This window comes from Thamnophis sirtalis, unplaced genomic scaffold (assembly GCF_051295495.1).
Source record: "Thamnophis sirtalis isolate CommonGarterSnake01/CBP01778 unplaced genomic scaffold, rThaSir2_p1.2 scaffold_2, whole genome shotgun sequence".
In the NCBI taxonomy this organism is placed as follows: Eukaryota; Metazoa; Chordata; class Lepidosauria; order Squamata; family Natricidae; genus Thamnophis; species Thamnophis sirtalis.
In genome coordinates this window covers 130,439,099-130,457,998 of record NW_028261382.1, presented here as the reverse complement: position 1 = coordinate 130,457,998, position 18,900 = coordinate 130,439,099, and the positions used below count along the sequence as shown (strand labels likewise).

General features: G+C 36.9%; 1 protein-coding gene across 5 annotated transcripts in view; it reads right to left on the bottom strand.

The window, feature by feature from the left end:
- Nucleotides 1-16,671, bottom strand: part of TPD52 (tumor protein D52) — an 88,099-nt gene extending 71,428 nt beyond the window's left edge. For 3 of the 5 annotated variants that reach the window (XM_087706921.1, XM_087706917.1, XM_087706918.1), the window contains exons 1-4: nt 12,717-12,774; nt 2,849-2,961; nt 1,310-1,458; nt 297-398 (exon numbers count right to left, since the gene is read on the bottom strand). In XM_087706921.1, the coding sequence (XP_087563047.1) occupies nt 297-398; nt 1,310-1,458; nt 2,849-2,961; nt 12,717-12,759 (407 nt within the window). In that variant the 5' untranslated portion in view covers nt 12,760-12,774. Of the gene's footprint in view, nt 1-296; nt 399-1,309; nt 1,459-2,848; nt 2,962-6,911; nt 7,115-12,716; nt 12,775-16,479 lie in introns of those variants that run through there. The other 2 variants (XM_014060373.2, XM_087706922.1) reach the window with 2 other exon arrangements.
- Nucleotides 16,672-18,900: the final 2,229 nt, after the last annotated feature.

The following is an 18,900-nucleotide window of genomic DNA, read 5'->3' as shown; positions in this document are numbered from 1 at the left end:
TTTGAATGTATTACAACATCAGTAAAATCTTAATCAGTTGTTTAATTGCAAGTAAATAACACAGGAAAAGCAAAGAAAAGCCATTATACTGATGTCACCATTAGAGCTCTGTTCCTGACTGTTGGTGACAGTCTGCTGAAACATTTCAAAATGACAGCTGAGAAAGAAAGTGTTTGTATTCTTCTACAATCTAAAGAGATTCTGCAGCACAGACTGTATTAGCCTTTAAAAAAATAGTACAATTAAGCTCCATTACAACATAAATAACTGGGGAAACTGGTAGAAATAAATCATACTTCACATCTTCCAGCTTCTTTGTGATGGCTGAACCTACTGTTGAGAAAGCAGCAGACGCTTTCTGTCCAGCCTGAGTCAACGTTTCTGATGTCTTCTTATACCTAGATTGGAAAGTCAGTCAATTTATGTTATCACAGTTTTTCTACCCCCCACCCCCCGGAACTTAAAGGTTCAGAATGTAAATATTCAACTATTTCCCTTTCAGGATGTTTAAAATTAAGATGCACTGTACCCCACCCCCCACCCCCATGAAAAGCATAATAAAGTTCTTTAATGAACTAGAATTTCCAAGTGAATATCAGCTTTAGATTGAATTCTAAATGAAGCTTTCCTTTCATTTATTAAGATAAATTAAGGTTGCTGATCTATTGCCAGGGTTTGCTATTGTATTTGATTTTTAAAAAGGAAACTATGTAAAAGAAAAGTCACATCTCTTTCGTCTTAGACAATGATTGGCCTTCAGCTACCAACATTTTTAAAAACTGAAGTCTTTCTTTAGTAGTAGTACTAGTAAATTGGGCAAGGATGTTGATATACTTATTAGAAGAATTCTAAATATTACCTGCCTCAAAATCATCTGCTATTCTACTTTAACTAATAAAATTGGCATGGCATAGATAGTACATACATATTAAACATGTGAAAGCTCTCCTAATAGAAGAAAAACCCACAAACAACTATATTCACACATCCTGCTAAACCATCATGTGTTTTGTCTACCTGTAATGTGTGAACCCTGGTTTTACAGTTATAAAGCATGGTCTATGGTCTAACATTGTCTAAATTAGACTATAATGGCGTGCTTAATAACCATGTTTGTATACTAGAAAAAAGCAATAATCAGATATCCATGCAGAGAATTCAACTTCCCACTCGAGTAGATCCCTTAAAAAAAAAAAAACCCTCCCTCCCTCCTTAGAACTTAAATTATAGATTTTTTCTGGACAATATCCAAAGAACTCAACAAATTAGAGTACTTTCACATCACTCTCAAATAGCAAGATAAACATACGCATTTGTTGAAGTTACATCTTGCCACCCTTTGGAAATATTTTGTTTCAGTTCCTGCAGTGAAGTGATGCCTAGTTTCCTCTTTATTTCAGCTAGATGCTTCTCTTTGGCAGCTAATACCTGTGACAAAGTCTGGATTTCTTCTTCTACCTAGGAGACAGAATCCACAAAGCAAAGCAACAAAAAGAATGTTACTAATAAGGACAATGCTCTATTTCACACAATTACTAGCATTTCTTTCAGAAGATTTGTGTGTATATTTTACCACAGATTTATACACTAGGCCAGTTCAAGAAGTATCTGGTATTCAACCTCTGTATTCTATTTCACAGGCAGTATCTACACTACGTTTCATAAATTTAAGCCAAAAAACCCCATTACGTATCATAAACTTTGTGCTTTATCAAATCTCAACTTTACTAAGAATCTACTACAATACTATATATTTATTTAATTAATTTATATAACTTCTACGGCAACAAGTGGCTGGGGGCAGAGAACAGTTTCAAGTAAAAAAATAACTGCACCACAAATACAAAAATTAAAACGCATAGCAGCTGAGGAAAACATAATCAGCCACTTAACAGAGCAAGGAGGTGGGTCCTTTCACAGTCAAGGGTCGAGGCCTGTGACAGGTCTTTAGGGCCTCACAAAAGGCTAGGAGGCTTTGGGCCATCCTAATCTCCAGTAAGAGACTTTTCCGCAAGATCAGCATAATAGCAGAAAAAGCACATATTTAAGATCCACCCATGGGCATTTCTTAACCAATAGGATCCAAAGCATGCCCCCATCCTGTTGGCCCAGATTGGATGGGTAGACACAAGTAGGCAAGAGATGGTCTCTAATGTAACCCCTAACTATTTAGATAGAGATCCCAAAATGACCTTTAATTACTGTATGAGAGTTGTTTTTTTACAGAAGAGCAGTCTGTAGGAAGTATAGCTTGGGAGGTCATCATTACACAGGGATTTTTTTAAATTCATAGGGAAGTGTTAGGGGACGACTTAGAATATTTTGAAGAGATGAAATGGGTGCCTTGAGCCAAGCAGGGGTTTACGGCATTCATTTGCTTCCTTGCTCCATCAAATAAGAAATCAGCTTAACTTGTAAATTTCTGTTAATTAAGAAAGTTGAAATAGATACCTTTAAGCCTCCCATTTCATTCCAACCTGCCTTCACATGATTCCTTAACAACCATAACCTGAATTGTCATTGTACACTGAAGATCGCATTTAATTTCGTTGTACAAGGTGCAATGACAATAAAGTAAAGTAAACTAAACTAAACCTGGGGTTAAATTTTAGATCCTCCCATTCTAATGACATCTCTAGGCATAATCCTTGCAGCCCTTCAGAAGGACAGAAAGTAGAAGTGTGGTTGTATTTAACTATGATTTCTTAAATCATAGTTAAATACAACATAGCTTTGCACAATCTGTTAACTCAATCATTTTATCCTTGCCAAATATAGGTGTATAAGTAAATGTTCCTAATTAGTGTTAAAGATTGCACAAAAAGTTATCATCCCAAATTAAATTTACCTTAGCAAGCTCTCTTCTAAGCTCTTCTTGTTCTTCTTCAGACAGAGCTTCTATATTAATTCCAGCAACTGCATCTTCTCCTTCAGGAATGGCTTCATTTTTCAGCAGACCTTTAAAAAGCCGATCAAAATTGTCAACCTGGCATCACATTACAAAGATGTTCCACAGTGAGGTAGAATGGAAGCCAATAGGACAGGCTATGAAAAAAGGACTGATGTACTGCAAGATGTGAAAAAAGCTAAGTACCAAATGTGAAGTTCAACTGACTAAAGCTCAATTTAGGGAAATTATAGAAAAAGTATAAGTCAGGGGGCAAAGAAACAAGGTTTTTTTTCTAATTTAAGTGCCAAGTCAAGAATCAATTCCAATAAAAACCCAGACAGAAAACTTAGGTTTCAATAGCGTATTTCTCATCATAAATAGCTGTGAAGACTAGAACACACTATTGATGCTTGCTCCCACCCCCACCCCCTCTTTAATAGTAAGCTGTGCCAAGCAATTTTACTTAGCCACACTTTCTGATCCACATGACGTCAATGCCCTGTTCTCTGTTCTCATTTAAAGTGAAAATTGAAAGTATGGCTGGACAGAACTTCCTAGCCCCACTGCTATAATTTTTGATTATGATCTGTAAACAAAGTATTGGACCACAAGTTTATGCTTCACTGAGGGCTCCCTATATCCAGGAGCCAATGCTATAAATGAACCTGAACCAGTTATTTTATAACTAAGAATATTACCGATTATTATATTGCAAAGCAATTACAACAGCAATAGCTCCAAACACAACCCGTTTCTTTTAGGTCAAGGATAAGCAACTCTCCTATTGGTCTATGACTCATGATGTCCTGATTTGCCAGTAGGCTGGAGCAGCTGTCACCCCTCTCACCCCAGTAACTTGATCATATTTTGAGTGGATGCCAATGCCCATTTTCCATTCTCAGTTATTTTTGATTTTATAGTCACTCCATAGAAATTTGACAACTCAGTCTTGGGGTGCTGTAGAGCTGCAGATGAGATGGCAAAGTCCTACATGCATTACAGCATATAATCTCCACTCACTGCTAGCAAATGTATTTATTTATAGGAAGTGGGGGGAGGGGAGGTGAAGCACCAAAAGTATGAATTCCTGTCGGGGATAATTGCTTCAGATGAAAAACCAAAGTGCCCTGCTTAAAAAGAGTTTAATAAACACTCCTGATAGTGACCTGCTTTGTTTAAGAGAAAAATAATTAAGTGACTTGTGTTATTTAGATTTTGGTTCTACTGTGTGGGCTTCACTCTCCAGTCTTATTGTCCTCCGAAGATTTCTCATTTCAGACTTTCAAAAAAAGCTAGCCCCTTTGGCCTTAAAAGTAGCACTGAACTTAAGAAGCAGAACTTGGAGAGATTCATGACACAGCGTATTGCAGTAACTGTCAACAATGAGTACATACTTACTTATCTCCAGACACAAGATACTGCAAAGAGTATGCCCATCCTCCTCTTCTCCCCATAACATACTCTTGTCACGGAAATTTCTTTCTACTGTTCTCATTTTATCGGAATGGCATTTAATGTAACAAAGCAATGAAGAAGTGACACACCAAGCTATTTGTTTCCAGACCTGAGTAAATTAATACCATGGCCATTTTATTAGAGTCCCTGTGATTTGAAAAGTGTCAGAAGTTACCTGCATGGCATGCCACCCATTTGCAGTAGGATTGAGTTTATGACCAAACTCAATCCTAGAGTATAGTTACATTGAATGAATGAATGAATGAATGAATGAATGAATGACACAAACAAACAAACAAACAAAAATGAAAGAATTACAGGGTATGGGAAAAGATGCTTTTGCAGAAAGTGATCTACAATTCCAGTCTTTTTTAAGACTGGACATGCAAGAATTCCCTGGAATCATCTGAAACTATTGAAGAAAATACTTAAATATTAACAAAGAGCATAAAAACAACATTAAGACACCGTAATTCATACAGACCCCTTCATGGATTACTGCCATTGTGGCAAAGGGGCTTCTGTAGCTCAGAAGAGTGTAATGCTGGGAAAGATTGAGGGCAAAAGAAGAAGGGGACAACAGAGTGTATGGATGGAGTCACCAAATAGCAGTTAGACTTATATACCGCTTCATAGGGCTTTCAGCCCTCTCTAAGCGGTTTACAGAGTCAGCATATCGCCCCCACAGTCTGGGTCCTCATTTTACCCACCTCGGAAGGATGGAAGGCTGAGTCAACCTTGAGCCGGTGAGATTAGAACCGCTGAACTGCAGATAACAGTCAGCTGAAGTGGCCTGCAGTACTGCACCCTAACCACTGTGCCACCTCGGCTCTTTTACCAAAGTAGTCGGTGTGAGCTTAAATGGACTCCAGAGAATGGTAGGGGCAGGAAGGCCTGAAGGAACATTGTCCATGGGGTCGCAATGGTCGGACACGACAGAAGTTTTTGGCTAGATTTACCTCATTTTCAAATTTAATTTTATCCTGTGATATCATGTTGTATTGATTTTGAAATTTTATCCTGCTTATGGATAGAAAGACTGAGTTCTAAGACACTTTATATGTTATATTAATTACAGAAAACTTAAATCTGACATCATTCACTTAGTGCAAACATGGAAAATTTAAGTTGCAATAGAAAGTATATAGATTTTTTCAGTAACTAAAAATAATGGGGTACTATTTATTAAGAATAATATGCAAACTCTTTATCATATGTAGCTGAAAAAAGTTGTAGTAGAATTTTCCAATCATAAATTCCTTTTCCTCTCACCATGAAGAAGAGTAGGAAGACAAAATATTATCAAACCTGACATGCTAATTTACTGCAAGTTGTCTGGAATATGCTTTTTATAATTAGTATTGATTTACTAAATTTGTTTGCTGCCCATCTCATTGCCAGGCGACTCTGGGCCGCTTACAACATTACTGCAATATTAGCAAACTCCTGCAAATTCATAATGAGTATTTTCCAATATTTAAAATTTACAAAAGTTTCACTCAATCCATTTAGAAATTAAGATGCCTACAAGTAGTAAGGATATATAAAATGTGGAGTGCTCCAGGGGTTGCTGAATTACTGCTCTGAGCATTCTGCACCATGGACCCCATTGTCTTAGACTATTTAAGCACTGTCACTGGGCAACATTAGAATGTTTGCTCCTGGTTTAGAAATGAATGCTAATTAATGTTTATTTAACACTGTTTATAAATGCTCCTATTGTATAATACTTTGAAATATCTAAAGCACAATTCACATCATTGTAAAGATTTAGGGGCAGGAGGCAGATGAAACAAACTGTGAATTTTGTCATGAACTATCAAATCTACGACTTCCTGCTCTGAAGCCAAATTATACCTCTAGGCTGTCAACTACTTTGAAGTTGTTGTAATCAGACAGGAAAATCAAATTATATACCAATCAGAAGGCCTCAAAATCATTTAGAATAGTACTATTGCTTGTTAATCAAATATAGAGGCAAAAATTGGAAAATACAATGAATGATACCTGAACACTTTTATTAACAAAAAATTCTAAAATAATGGTGCAACTTGTTACTTGTTATCTAAATAGTATGTTATGAATTTGCTATCTAAATAGTATTTTATGAATTTCCTGAACAGCTGCATCCATCATCTAAAATGAGTTTTATTTAATCCCTAAAAGAGAACTCAAATCTAATACATTTGGAATGCTAGTTTTCAATAATTACATTTTGGGTATACAGTCATTTCTATTTCCCATAAATCAGAAACCAACTGTTCTACAATCCTAAGAGACTCGAGGCAGGTTTAGAAGTTGCGTGACAATATCAAATATCAAGATTCCATTTCATTTATTCATGTTCTAAACTAGGCTTTCAATAGTTTCTATCTAAGCAGTAATATTCCTGTACACACTAAGATTACAGTACAAAAAAGGCTTGTTTCTAAATATTGAGAATCTTTTTACAGTATGAGCGTTTTCAGAACCTTATTAAATGCTAAAAGCAAGCTGAGCTGTTATCTCCTCTTACAATAGTACTCATTTTCAGAACATTACAGATATTAAAACACAAGAGAGTTACCAGAATTCTTCAGTACAGGAGATTCAGGAGGGGAGAAAGTCATGCTGGGCAGTAAATAAAGGTAGTTTTTATTAACTCCAGTGTCAAAATCAAAAGGAGATTTGTAATCTTCATAGAGATCCATATCTCGCCAGTCCATCACAGGGATCTTAGAATGCATGAGCACTCATTCTTTCCTGTACCTAGTGACACATCCATCTTTCTTACTCGCTTTGCACCACTGTGCCTTTGCCCTGAAGTATGTCTGAAGCTGATCTGATCATAAGATTTAGGCTGCCAGATTGAAATGTCAATGCAGAAATACTTCTTTATTGCATGGACTAATGTGGGCAGCAAACCAGAAATATCTGATTTACGCCCCCCTCAATAGACAAGAATGGTCTTTAGACATTAAATACATATGATCCTGGAAAGCCTTAGCCCTTGCTGGATTATACCAAGAATTTTTAGGTTGTTTTTTTTTTAAATGTCAGCTGACTACTGTTGCACCAGAATATCCTTAATCTTCTAGGACACAAAAGGATTACTAGACATAATCTATTCTATCAGCCATCTGTGTAAGACTTTATGCTTGATTAATGGAATAGAATTTTTTTCTCCCAAAAATACTAGCCGAGTTTTGCAGCCATTATCCTTGCAAAAAAATAAAAGTTACATCTATTTCTTGCATTGTAGGAATGCATATTTAGCAGTTATACAAAAAAGAACTGCATTCTGTTTTCTAGTATCTCATATAAGCTTTGAAAAGTATTTGTTTCTTAGAACAAAATAAAGAAAATACCTTTCTTAATTCACACCCTTACAACTTCCAGCATTAACTGGATATGAAGCTGTTGCGTATTCTAAGTTTTAATAAATAGACTGAGATGAAAAAGATCCAAGGCCTCAGATGAAACTATCCAATGTGTTATCTCAGCTTCAATAATGTATTATCCTAAAAATTACAGTTTGGCTACAAAATCTGAAGACTTCATCCAAGACCTGGCAAATGGCATCTATGCATCGATGTAAGATTCTCATTTAAATTCGAAGGTAAAGTAATGAATTATTGAATGTTAAATATATGTGCAAGCATGAATGAGTAAACTTCTGCTTACAAATCTAGCTTGTTTCTCAAATCAGAAGAATAGGATTTGCTTCAAAATCCAGTTCTGTTTTTCAGTTGAATGCTTGATCAATTTGTTTTATCTGTTTGTCTGTCTGTCTGTCATCCTGGGTATCTTATGAATGCTGTTATTTCCCCAGGTTCATTCAAGCCCTTTTATAAGGGCTTTTTCTGAAAACAGTAATTCTTCCTTGTTACTGGGAATCAGAGTAGTTTCTTCTCAAGTTTGTAATTCCAGTTCTTTGGATAGAGAACTGTTTAAAGAGAGACTATTTTATCACTAAAATCTATTAACAACCTGTTGCTATTATGCAAGTCTTACTTGTTGAAGTCAGGAGTTATGGAAAAAATATCATCTTCAGGGGGGGGAGGGCAGTTAAAAAATTAATAATCCTTTTCAAGATTCATAACTAATAAAAATTGGTTTGGTTCCCTTTACTTGAAGTTACTGTGGGAAGCCCCCACCCTACCCCCAGAAGAATGAAATATTTTGGGAAATATTAAAAAAAGGCAGAATGGTGGGATTAGGAATCAGCCCCTCACCCAAGATCCAACACAGGATGAAAGCCATTAGACATAATAGGAATTGCCCAATACCCTTTCAGAACACAAGCCCCTTCCTTGAACAACCCCCAAAACAATTCAAACTTCAAAGTCACAGAAACCAATAAAGATCCATCAATTCATTCAACCAGTTGTTCAGCTGACCCAGAACTGCACACTATCTATGTGGTTCTGTTCAATAAACTTTCTTTCCAATCAGCCTCCATGTTGTTTCCATTGTCTTTCTCCCAGCTTGGAACTGAACTAGATGGATTTTCTTTTCAATATTATTAGTCTTTTTTTGTTGGTTTTTAAAAAATGTTTTTAAGGTTTTTGTTTTTACAAACATATCAATGTGTGAAAAGTGTGGCACTTGGGTGTCATACATTCTAATACAAATAAAACTAATAGCATTAATCATAGTTATTACTTTCAGCCAACATATATTTCTAATAGCAATATATATTTATATAAAGTTGTGATCTGTCATTATTCAATTATTCCATATTTTCTCTTATTATTGCTCTTATTTTATTATATAAAAGTGTATACACTAATATTCCCCTTTTCTCTTATTTCTATCTTTTATTCTAACTTTTAATCATGTTATCCTCTGTTAAAAAACATTTTCTTTCTATCCTACCTAACTTCTAATCACATCACTTACCTACACAAAAGAAGAAAGGAAAGAGAGAGGAAAAGACAAGCAAATCAAAACAACACCAAAAATGAATAATCATCTGTTCATAATCTCTTGTCCGCTTCAATACTTTAATTGCTATGCTTTTTTTCTTTTTGACTTGTCTCCCATATTCCTCTCTAAGATCTTTATCTCTTTCTACATCTGCTTCTTGGCTGTTCAATCTTGAGTATTTTTATTATTTTATTTTATTAAAGTCAATTATTGTACTTACATATTGAGTCAAATGTTATTAGCCACAAGTGGCAACTTGGGTTCATTAGATATTATTTCCTACAATCGAAATATAAGGATATCAAATCTAGTCTTCTAAAATCCAGGCATCTGCTAGATGGCAGCAAAGAGGATTAAAAGAGAATTCAAACTCATAGTCTCCTGTTTCTAGCCTGGTGCCTTAGTCACTAGATCAAATTGGTTCTCTATAGACACATTACAGTATCTGAATATATTTTCCAAAACCTCCATGGCTGCTCTATCAACTACTACTCTGCAACTTCTGTTTTGACTATAGGTAGTCCTTGACTTAAGACCCCAATTGGGCTCAAAATTTCCATTGTTAAGCAAGATAGCTGTTAAGTGAGTTTTGTCCCATTTTATGATATTTCTTACTAAAGTTAAGCATATCACTGCAGTTGTTAAAGTTAGTAACATGGTTGTTAAATGAATCTGGTTTCCCTATTAATTTTGCTTGTCAGAAGATTGCAAAAGGTGATCACATGGGAATGAAGATTTGAGAAAATCAGAACACACTGTCATTGAGAGGAGCTGTCAATGCAGATGCTCACTCTTTTATAACTACAACCACTTTACACTTCTCCCAATTTGTTCACCTGCAACAATGTCTTTTATTGTTATTATGGATGCATAATCAGCAGATGTTTAGGCTGGCGGCATTTTAGCCACCTATCAAGTGCTTCCCAAGAAACTGAGATAGACAGATATTGTTGTTTGATGGGATAATGGTATATACACAGCATGTAAACATTTTCAGATATTGACTGATGGTCAATTAAGAGTGTGCTAGAAATATAAGCTTATGAAAAGGAGAACTAAAAAGTATTCAGGAAGCTACATGCTATGACAGTGTTGGCGAACTTTTTCGGTACCGAGTGCCGAAATGGGAGAGTCCACGTGGAAACCGGAAGAGCAGCTACCCAGTGTGCATGCACATGTCAGGAAGATGCTCTTCCAATTTCCAGCATGCACATGAGCACTGGGCAGCTGGTCTTGTTCCACACATGCGCGCCAGAAACCAGAATTTAAAAGTTTTCAATATGTGAAAATAGAGCAGAGGCATGGAGAGGAAGTCACTTGTTTGCCTTATCCATATTACTATTGTGGGCTAAGCTGCCTTCTTTTATCGGTTCTCGTTGCCCTATCTCTCAAAATCATTTCCACATACCACTACACTAATGTAAAAGTTAGCACAAAGAGACAAGAAAAGTGCACACAAAGAATGATGCAACATTCCTGAAATATTAATGCTAAAAGTGTTATAGGATTTTCCTCAAGTGTCTTCATATAAAAATTTGTGCAATTTTATTTGTAGAATTGGCATAGCCGGAGAAAATATTTAATTCTGCTTGCAAGTATTCATTATGGCATTGTTCAAAATGAACACAATCTTTCTGAAATTTTTCCAATTTTTAGTGACAACTGTAGATCATCATTTTGGCTCAAAATGAATATATTGAATTAGGGAGTTAATTTTTACTAGAAAGAGAGATAGCCAAAAGATTAGAGCCCAATGTGATGTCCTCAACATATATTAGACTTGAAATCTCATCCTAATTATTAAGTTCAACAAGCGTGGAGGACTGGGTTTGAACACATCTATTAGAAATGTGGGCATTGGCTATATCCCTAGTATTTTGAAGCTACCAGAATATAACAATTTCTGGATTTCTTGATCATGAAGGCTAAAAGATGCATACACAATAGGAATGCTATGTTAAATATGCTATTTAACTTAATTCAGTAGGAGGGTTAAGTTTTATTTATTTATTTTGGAAATTTTATATTACCGGCTTCTCATTCACGATACCTGGAGAAGACTTTCACACAATATGGTCATTTTTAAAGTTCTTCATTGAAAATAAATAATAAATTATCAATGTCTTAATAATTTTTTTTATTGTTACCTACTTCAATATATTTCTTTGCTTGGGATAGAAAAAGAATGGAACTCCTTTCTGTCAATTATTTTAGAGTACATATTTACATCATAATACAGGTAATCCTCGACTTATAACCATAATTGGGCCCAAAAGTTCTGTTGCTAAGTGAGATAGTAAGTGAATTTTGCCCCTTTCTTGTCACAGTTGTTAATCACTACAGTCGTTTGGCAATATGGTTGTTAAATGAATCTAGCTTCCCCATTGACTTTACTTGTTAGAAGGTCGCAAAAGGTAATCATATAACCCCAGGACATTGTAGCTGTATAAATAAATACATGACGGTTGTCAAGCATCTGAATTTTGATCACATGATCATGGGGAATGCTGCAACGGTCATAAGTGTGAAAATGGTCATAAATCATTTTTTCAGTGTTGTTGTAACTTCAAACAGTCACTAAACAAAATGTTGTAAGTGGATGACTACCTGTATAAGTATATTCTCTCAAATCATTATGTACTGCAAAACAGATATCAGAAATAAAACATATGGTAGTTGTATCCATTATCTTAGAATCCTTAAAAAGAGTTTAAAAAGTCAAACCTCCAAGAAATCATGGCCAGCACCAATTCAGGCCTTCTCCTTCAAGTGTATTAAGACCAAATCCATCCATGCTGGCTATAATTTCTATTAATGCTCCCAACAAATCTGGAGGGAATGTTTGATAAGATGATAGACCTTAGAATCAGGCATTTCTTGTTTACTCAAAATGCTATGTCCATATAGGATGTCCATATAGTTTCATAAATGAGGCAATACAACTCTTCTGTGCCATTCACCTATTCTTGGACTTTGACTATTTGCCACACAAGCATAGCTAATAAACATCTCAAGTTATAGTCAAAAATTTTATGGAAGCTACTTTTTTGTATACTTGTGTCCCATCCATAAGCAAACAAAAATTCAGTGCAAGTATAAGTGGGAAGTGCCCTGCAATAATCATTCTTAGCTGTACAATTGTAACAGGAAGTTTTAATCTGGGCTGTTAAGCAAGCTAATGAAATGTGACTTGTCTCATATATTGCTAAAGTCTGTTTCCTAAAAAATGCCCATAAACAAAGTGTTCATTGTCTAGCAAAACTTGTTCAAATATTCCCTAGAAAGTTTCCCACTTATAGCAATAGCACTTAGTCTTAGTCTTAACAGTGCTTTACAGCCATCTATCTAAGCGGTTTACAGAGTCAGCATATTGCCACCAACAATCTGGGTCCTCATTTTATCCATCTCGGAGGGATGGAAGGCTGAGTCAACCTTGAGCCAGTGAGACTCGAACTGCTGAACTGCTGGCAGCCGGCAGTCAACAGAAGTAGCCTGCAATATTGCATTCTAACCGCTGTGCCACCACTTATACTATTCTCAGTACTTTATATAATTTTTTGGAAAAGATAAGCTTCTGAAAGACTATTTTGAATGATAAGATTTGCTCTATTGTAAATTTGGAAAAACTATAGTACATTTTAGGAGCAAATTCTGTCAGAATAATGCAATGGTACAAGAGAAATTCATTCTCTTTGAAATTAAAATAAGCATTTATAGTAGTTTACTGTGATTGTTATCCCTTTCTCTTTAAACAGCCTACTAAAAAGTAAGGTTTAGAAAGAAAAACCCAAATTCTGTTGTTTTTACACAAGCCCAGCTTGGAACCTTGTTTAATTTTAATCATAGTTAAATTCACAAATAGCATTTAACACGTCCAGCCTGTAAGCACAAGTATATCTTCCAATCCTCTTCATAACATTGTTGTAAAGAATGATCATTCGGATTAAGAAACTAGTTTAAATTGCATGTTCACCATTTAAAACTAGTTAAAATATTTAATAGGGCTTAATAACAAAAAAAGTAAAAAAGCAAACATTAAAAATACATTATTTTAGATGAAAAAGGAATGGAAGGAACTGCTTTCCTCTTTGCATGAAAAATACTGAAAAAAGGTAATTTTAAAAAGTTGGTGTTTGTAGATTGCACAAATATTGAAATGACTCAATCTTGAGCACAGTGGTTACTATTCAGCCCCATTGTGTAATGGACATTACACATTTACACAAGACCTTTTTCCATGTTTCTTTTTCTCTTCTAGTCTACTCTTCCTCTGTGTCATCATTAATGTAGGGTCAATTTCCTTTGAGGTAAATATGGTATTAAAACAGCATAGAAGACAAAGACTTCAGGAAGCATTCTATGCTGAGGATTCTGTTAATAATAATAGCCTTCAGGTTATTAGTATAGTACATATTATGAGAAGTTGCAGATCAGCTAAATTATTACTAAAGTAAAAATTCCAAGTTGGCATGTGCAGTTTTCTTGGCAACAAAACATAAAAGATTTGCCAATCAATATTTATTATTATCTCATTAAACCAAACCAATTTCTTCAAGCTACAGATCTGAGATGCTATACAGATGGTCCTCAACTTGTGACTGTAATAGAACCTGCCCATTATGATCATAAGTCATAATAGTCATAAAGTGAGTCATCACATAACCAACCAATTTTTAGGCAGTGGTCATTTAGCAAATCACCATGATCATTAAGTGACTTTGAGAGCCCAGGTTTTTGGCAAAAACATTGTAAATCGTGATCATGTGGCCACAGATTGCTGCAAATGGCCATAAATGTGAGGTGGATATCAAGTACCTGAAATGCAGTAATGTGACCATGAGCCCCCATCAGGACCAAGTCATAAGTATTTTCAGTATGTGTGTGTGTGGGGGGTGTCTTTCAGCTCCAAGGAAGGAAGCAAGGGAAATCACTACTAAAAATCTTTGCCAAGAAAACCACAGAGACTAGTCCATGGAGTTGCCATTGAGTAAAAAACTAACTTGATGGCACATAGAAATCTAATAATAAATTAGTTATTAAAACAGCTACCACACATGCTGTTAAAAAAGTTCATGTATTAACATTAATAACCAACCACTATCGATTTCCACAACACACAGAGCCATAAAGCAAGCAACCACATTTGAGGTTAACCTGCTGTGCAAATCCAATATGTGCAGTTAGATCATCATGCGAACTGTGGGTTATTCCAAGTCTTAAACAATAAACCATTATTTCCTTTCAGACGTCAAGGACCTAGCAAATCAGCTGTATTTTCAGCTGCACTTTCATACAGAGCTTCCGAGGCTCTGAAACAGAAATGATTCTATAGAATACTGGTATTAAAGGATGGATAATCCTTTATTTCAACTTATCCACATAGAGAAAGTGAGCATGGCAGTCTGTCTTACCAATACAAAGTGAACCTTTATCAGTTTTCTGCACTATATCTGAAAAAGGTAAGATACTTTATTTACTTAACATTTATATGGCTGCCTATCTCACTTGGTAACTTTATATGGCAATCAAATCCACAGCAACCACTAGATCTGAATGTAACATTTACATATTACTGTTGCTTTTCAGATATGTTACCTTACAATTTCTATAATCTTCCGGAGGGTTATCAGGACTATTGCACAAATTCATTCAACATGCTTAGTTTATGATTGAGAACAATCAGAATTCACTAAATCATGACAATTAATTTAATGTGTGGTCCTTTGGATTTTTTCCCCAAATATATGTTTTGGTTAATACTAAAAGATGGATTAAAGGTTCACTGTATATGCAGAAATGCACACCCATACACCTAATAATGTGCCAGGTGGAAGAAGCAACTCATATGGTGTCCTAATTCTAAGTATTCCTGGGTTCTCTTCCTCTTAAAAAAATCCTACAGAGTAAAAGCATTAATATTTCTTTTCATTTAGTAAACTGCTCCTGGAGCTGCTTTAGTAGCAATAAGTCCAGCTGCCTAATTTTATTCATTTTTCATTCATACAGGCAAGATTCTCTTTGGGAGAAAAAGGACTGTGGGTTTCCCCACCTAAATCCAGTCTAAGTCACCTTATTAATCAGCTGACTGGCAAGTTTTCCAAGATCAGTTCAGATGAGAGAAAGGGACAGAAGCAATAGTAATCTCAGCTTCTTGCAAAGATGTTCATGCTGGTCTTTGGCCGGCCCACTACCAAAAGACTCAAGTCTGCTGCAATCTGAAATTTGGCAGAAGCAATGGTAAGACCAACCCCACATATCAGGGTAGGTTTTACCTATCTTTGCACTTCCAGAAAACAATACTGTATGTGTGACACAAGACACAAAGGGTGGAAGAAACGTTATACAAAAATGGAAGGCTTCAGTGTTATTACCATATGCTGTGTGTACCAAAAGCTGAGGTAGCCTCAAAAAAGATACCCTGATAATAAATAGTAGGAAAAGGTCTATTGTACTAAGTCCTGGCGGTTTGTAGGGCTGTGGCCACACCTCTGGCAATGTCCTCACCCTGTAGTAAGAAGGAAGACAGCTGTTCCTGTTCTGCCCCTGGAGCCTAAAGCTTTCCAAGGTGCAATTTCTAAATTCGGGTGGTGTTTTTTCCCCTTTTTTCTTTTTTGAAGGGAGCGTCTCTAAGTTTTGGAAACCGCTTTCCGCCTACTTAACACCCGTGAGACCACGTTCTGGTAGCACCTCGTAAAAACCGGGCAGCTCCCACTTCCTGGATGCAACAAGCAAGAGGAAGAGGAGGTGCGGGAGCGAACCAAGGCACGGAGAGCTTGCAAAGCAAACACACCGCTGCTGGTCTCTCTGGGTGGGTCGCCAAAACTCGCAGTCCCGTAACTGCTGCCTTGTGCCGAACTGTTCCTCGGGCTTCAGTCACAACGGCTTCGCCCCAAGGGCGGACCAGCTTAAGGGCCTCGGGCGAAAGAGGCACCCAACACGCGCCACGCCTCTCGCTCAGAAAGGCTGTTGAGAGCCCAAGGCCGGGGTCGCAGGGTGGGGAAGAGCAGGCGGCGGCGGCTTTCCGAGCTGCATGGTGGGAGCTGAGCTTCCTCCCGCCGAGGCAAACCCTTCCCCAAGTGTAATGCGGAGTGGCTACCCAAACCTTTCCAATGCGCACGGTGGTTTCCCCACGAAAGACCCTCCGCGGGAGCCCAAAGACAAGAGCAGGCGGGTTTGAACGGAAAGGAACTGCGACCAGGGGAAAAAAAATACCCCGTTCCCCTTACCTTGCTGGCAGCCGGCATTCGTCTCCGCGGCCATCCCCCCCGTCGGCCTCTCGCGGACTCTTCCTCCCTCCGGTGGCGCCCAAAACGGAGAGCGGCGACGTCGAGGCACCAACTGCAGCCTTCCACCCTGGGAGCCGCCCGCCAACACGCCCCACAGCGCCGCGCCGCTTTCGCTTCGCCGCGCGCGAACCGCCCGCGCCTGTTATAGGGCGGATTCCCGTTGGCGTCCACGTCAGCCGGGGAGGCGGAAGAGCCACCTACTAGCCCCGCCTGAGCCCACGGTGGGAAGGTGTGCGCAGCGGCAGGTGAGGAAGCGGGAGAGCCCAGGTTAGAGTCTAAGGAAAAAATAGGCCGCGGGCATTATTGACATCCGCTTTGAGAGGGCCTGACTCCTAACAGGGCTTGCCCTAGCAGGAGCAATTAAAAGAGGCGAAAGGCAGCGGGTGCAAGGACTCCGCCCCTATCAACAATACTAGAAGTAAAGGTGCTTGGAAAAAATGAACGTGTGAAACTACTTTTCAGTGCAAAACGTTGCTTCCTACTTATCTATGATTGGAGCTAAGAAGAGTTCCAGCGTAAACTGAATCTAGGCATCACTGCTTTAGTTTAGATTAGAAAGTAGCTGCTGGATATTTCCAACCATATAGTAGGAGGCCAAAACTCTAGAGACTTGTCCAGACAGCTGCCAAGAGTCAAGATCGATTGGAAGGGACCAAAATGAACCCAAAGTGAAAAAGAATGATATTTTCAGCCTACATTTATATACATTTGTAATGCATGCATACAAAGACTTGCCCAGAAGGATTTGTTCCACTGTTTTAAATTACTCTGAATTATAAGTAGAACTGTTTACATCCAATCTACCTCTTTACAGTATTAAATTTCATAATTCATTTCTCCAATGAGTTTTAGACTACAAACTCTGGATCTGCATTAAGTCTACTGTATCTCCAGGACTCCATTAGAGTGGAATTTAGAGTGATTCAGTTCTAGGCAGTCTGAGGCCTTATTTGACTCCCAAACCTGCTTTTTGCAGTCCCAGTGCCCATCCAATGAAAATCAGTATCATTCTAAAAACATTTTAAGATGGAAAAAATGGTAAACATATAACATCTAAAGCAAGCATGTTCTCACAAAAACGTATGAAAAACAAAAATCAAGCCACCTATCTGCATGATTTAATCCTATCACACCTGCATGCTCCTGCATAATGTTAACTGGGGTCTTGAGCTGTTTAAAGGTGATACACAGCTTTTTTTTCTCCATTACAAATAGATACACCCAGAAAGCCTGTGTCTTTCCCTCTATTTATTTATTTGTATCCAAGCTTTATTATTTTTATGAATAACTCAAGGTGGAAAACATACCTAATACAGTAGTCGTCCTTCCTCCTCCTATTTTCCCCACAACAACTCTGTGTGGTGAGTTGGATTGAGAGAGAGTGAACATCTAAATCTAGAGAACACTAACCTGTTCATTGATTCTTGTCTTGCTGTCTTTGTGATCCATCTTTCCTTCCCGCCCATCAAAATACAGTACCATTTTATAATTTCATTGTCTTTAAACTTGATGGTATGCAGATCAATACCATCTAATATGACTTCTTAACTTATTCAGTCTTATTTCATGTTTGTTTGTGATTTGATCTTTTTGTTTTTATTCTCTCTGTTAATGACAAGCCAGGAAAACCTTTGAACTTCATCTGAAAAAATGTAAACGTATACAAATGCATTACAAGAATTAATTTGGTGTTTTTTGGGTGGTCAAATCTAAAACAGATTTTGAAGCTTTAGCTACAATATTTAAAGGTAAAGATCTGAAGGGTTCAAGTTTTCCCCTGATATATCTTAGTAGTTTGCTCTACATTTTCTGGATTTAAACACTTCTAGAAGGTTTTAAAAGCTTGGATGCAAAAATCTGTTTCTATAAATAGAAGTTCTTTTCTGATGCATGGATGGTTTCATCATTCCCACTCCCTTCCCCTGACACTTTCTATAGTAGCTCTTTGCGCTTTCATCCAAGCATGAAGTTGAAGCAATAAAATAAAATCAGCAAGACCCAAAAGTACATATATATAAGTACATTCCTTTTATGCCAGCAGAAATTCAAATGCAACTGTGTATTTTTATTTAACAGTTTCACTGATACAATCCATTCAATGTTCCTTTAAGTGACAATGTCCCTTGAGTCACTAGAGTTAGATTACCTCTTTGCTTCTCTGGACTACAAAACAGGGTGGATAAAAATCGATTATTATTTTTTAAAAAAATAAAAAAATGGATTTTTAAAATTTAAATCAGATTTTTTTATTTTTATAAAATGTATTTTAATAGAATGTTTTGGGAGTAAAATTCTATCTAAAGATAGTTTTCTGTTTAAGATACATTAATAATTTAGTTTATTCAGAATAAAATGGAGCTT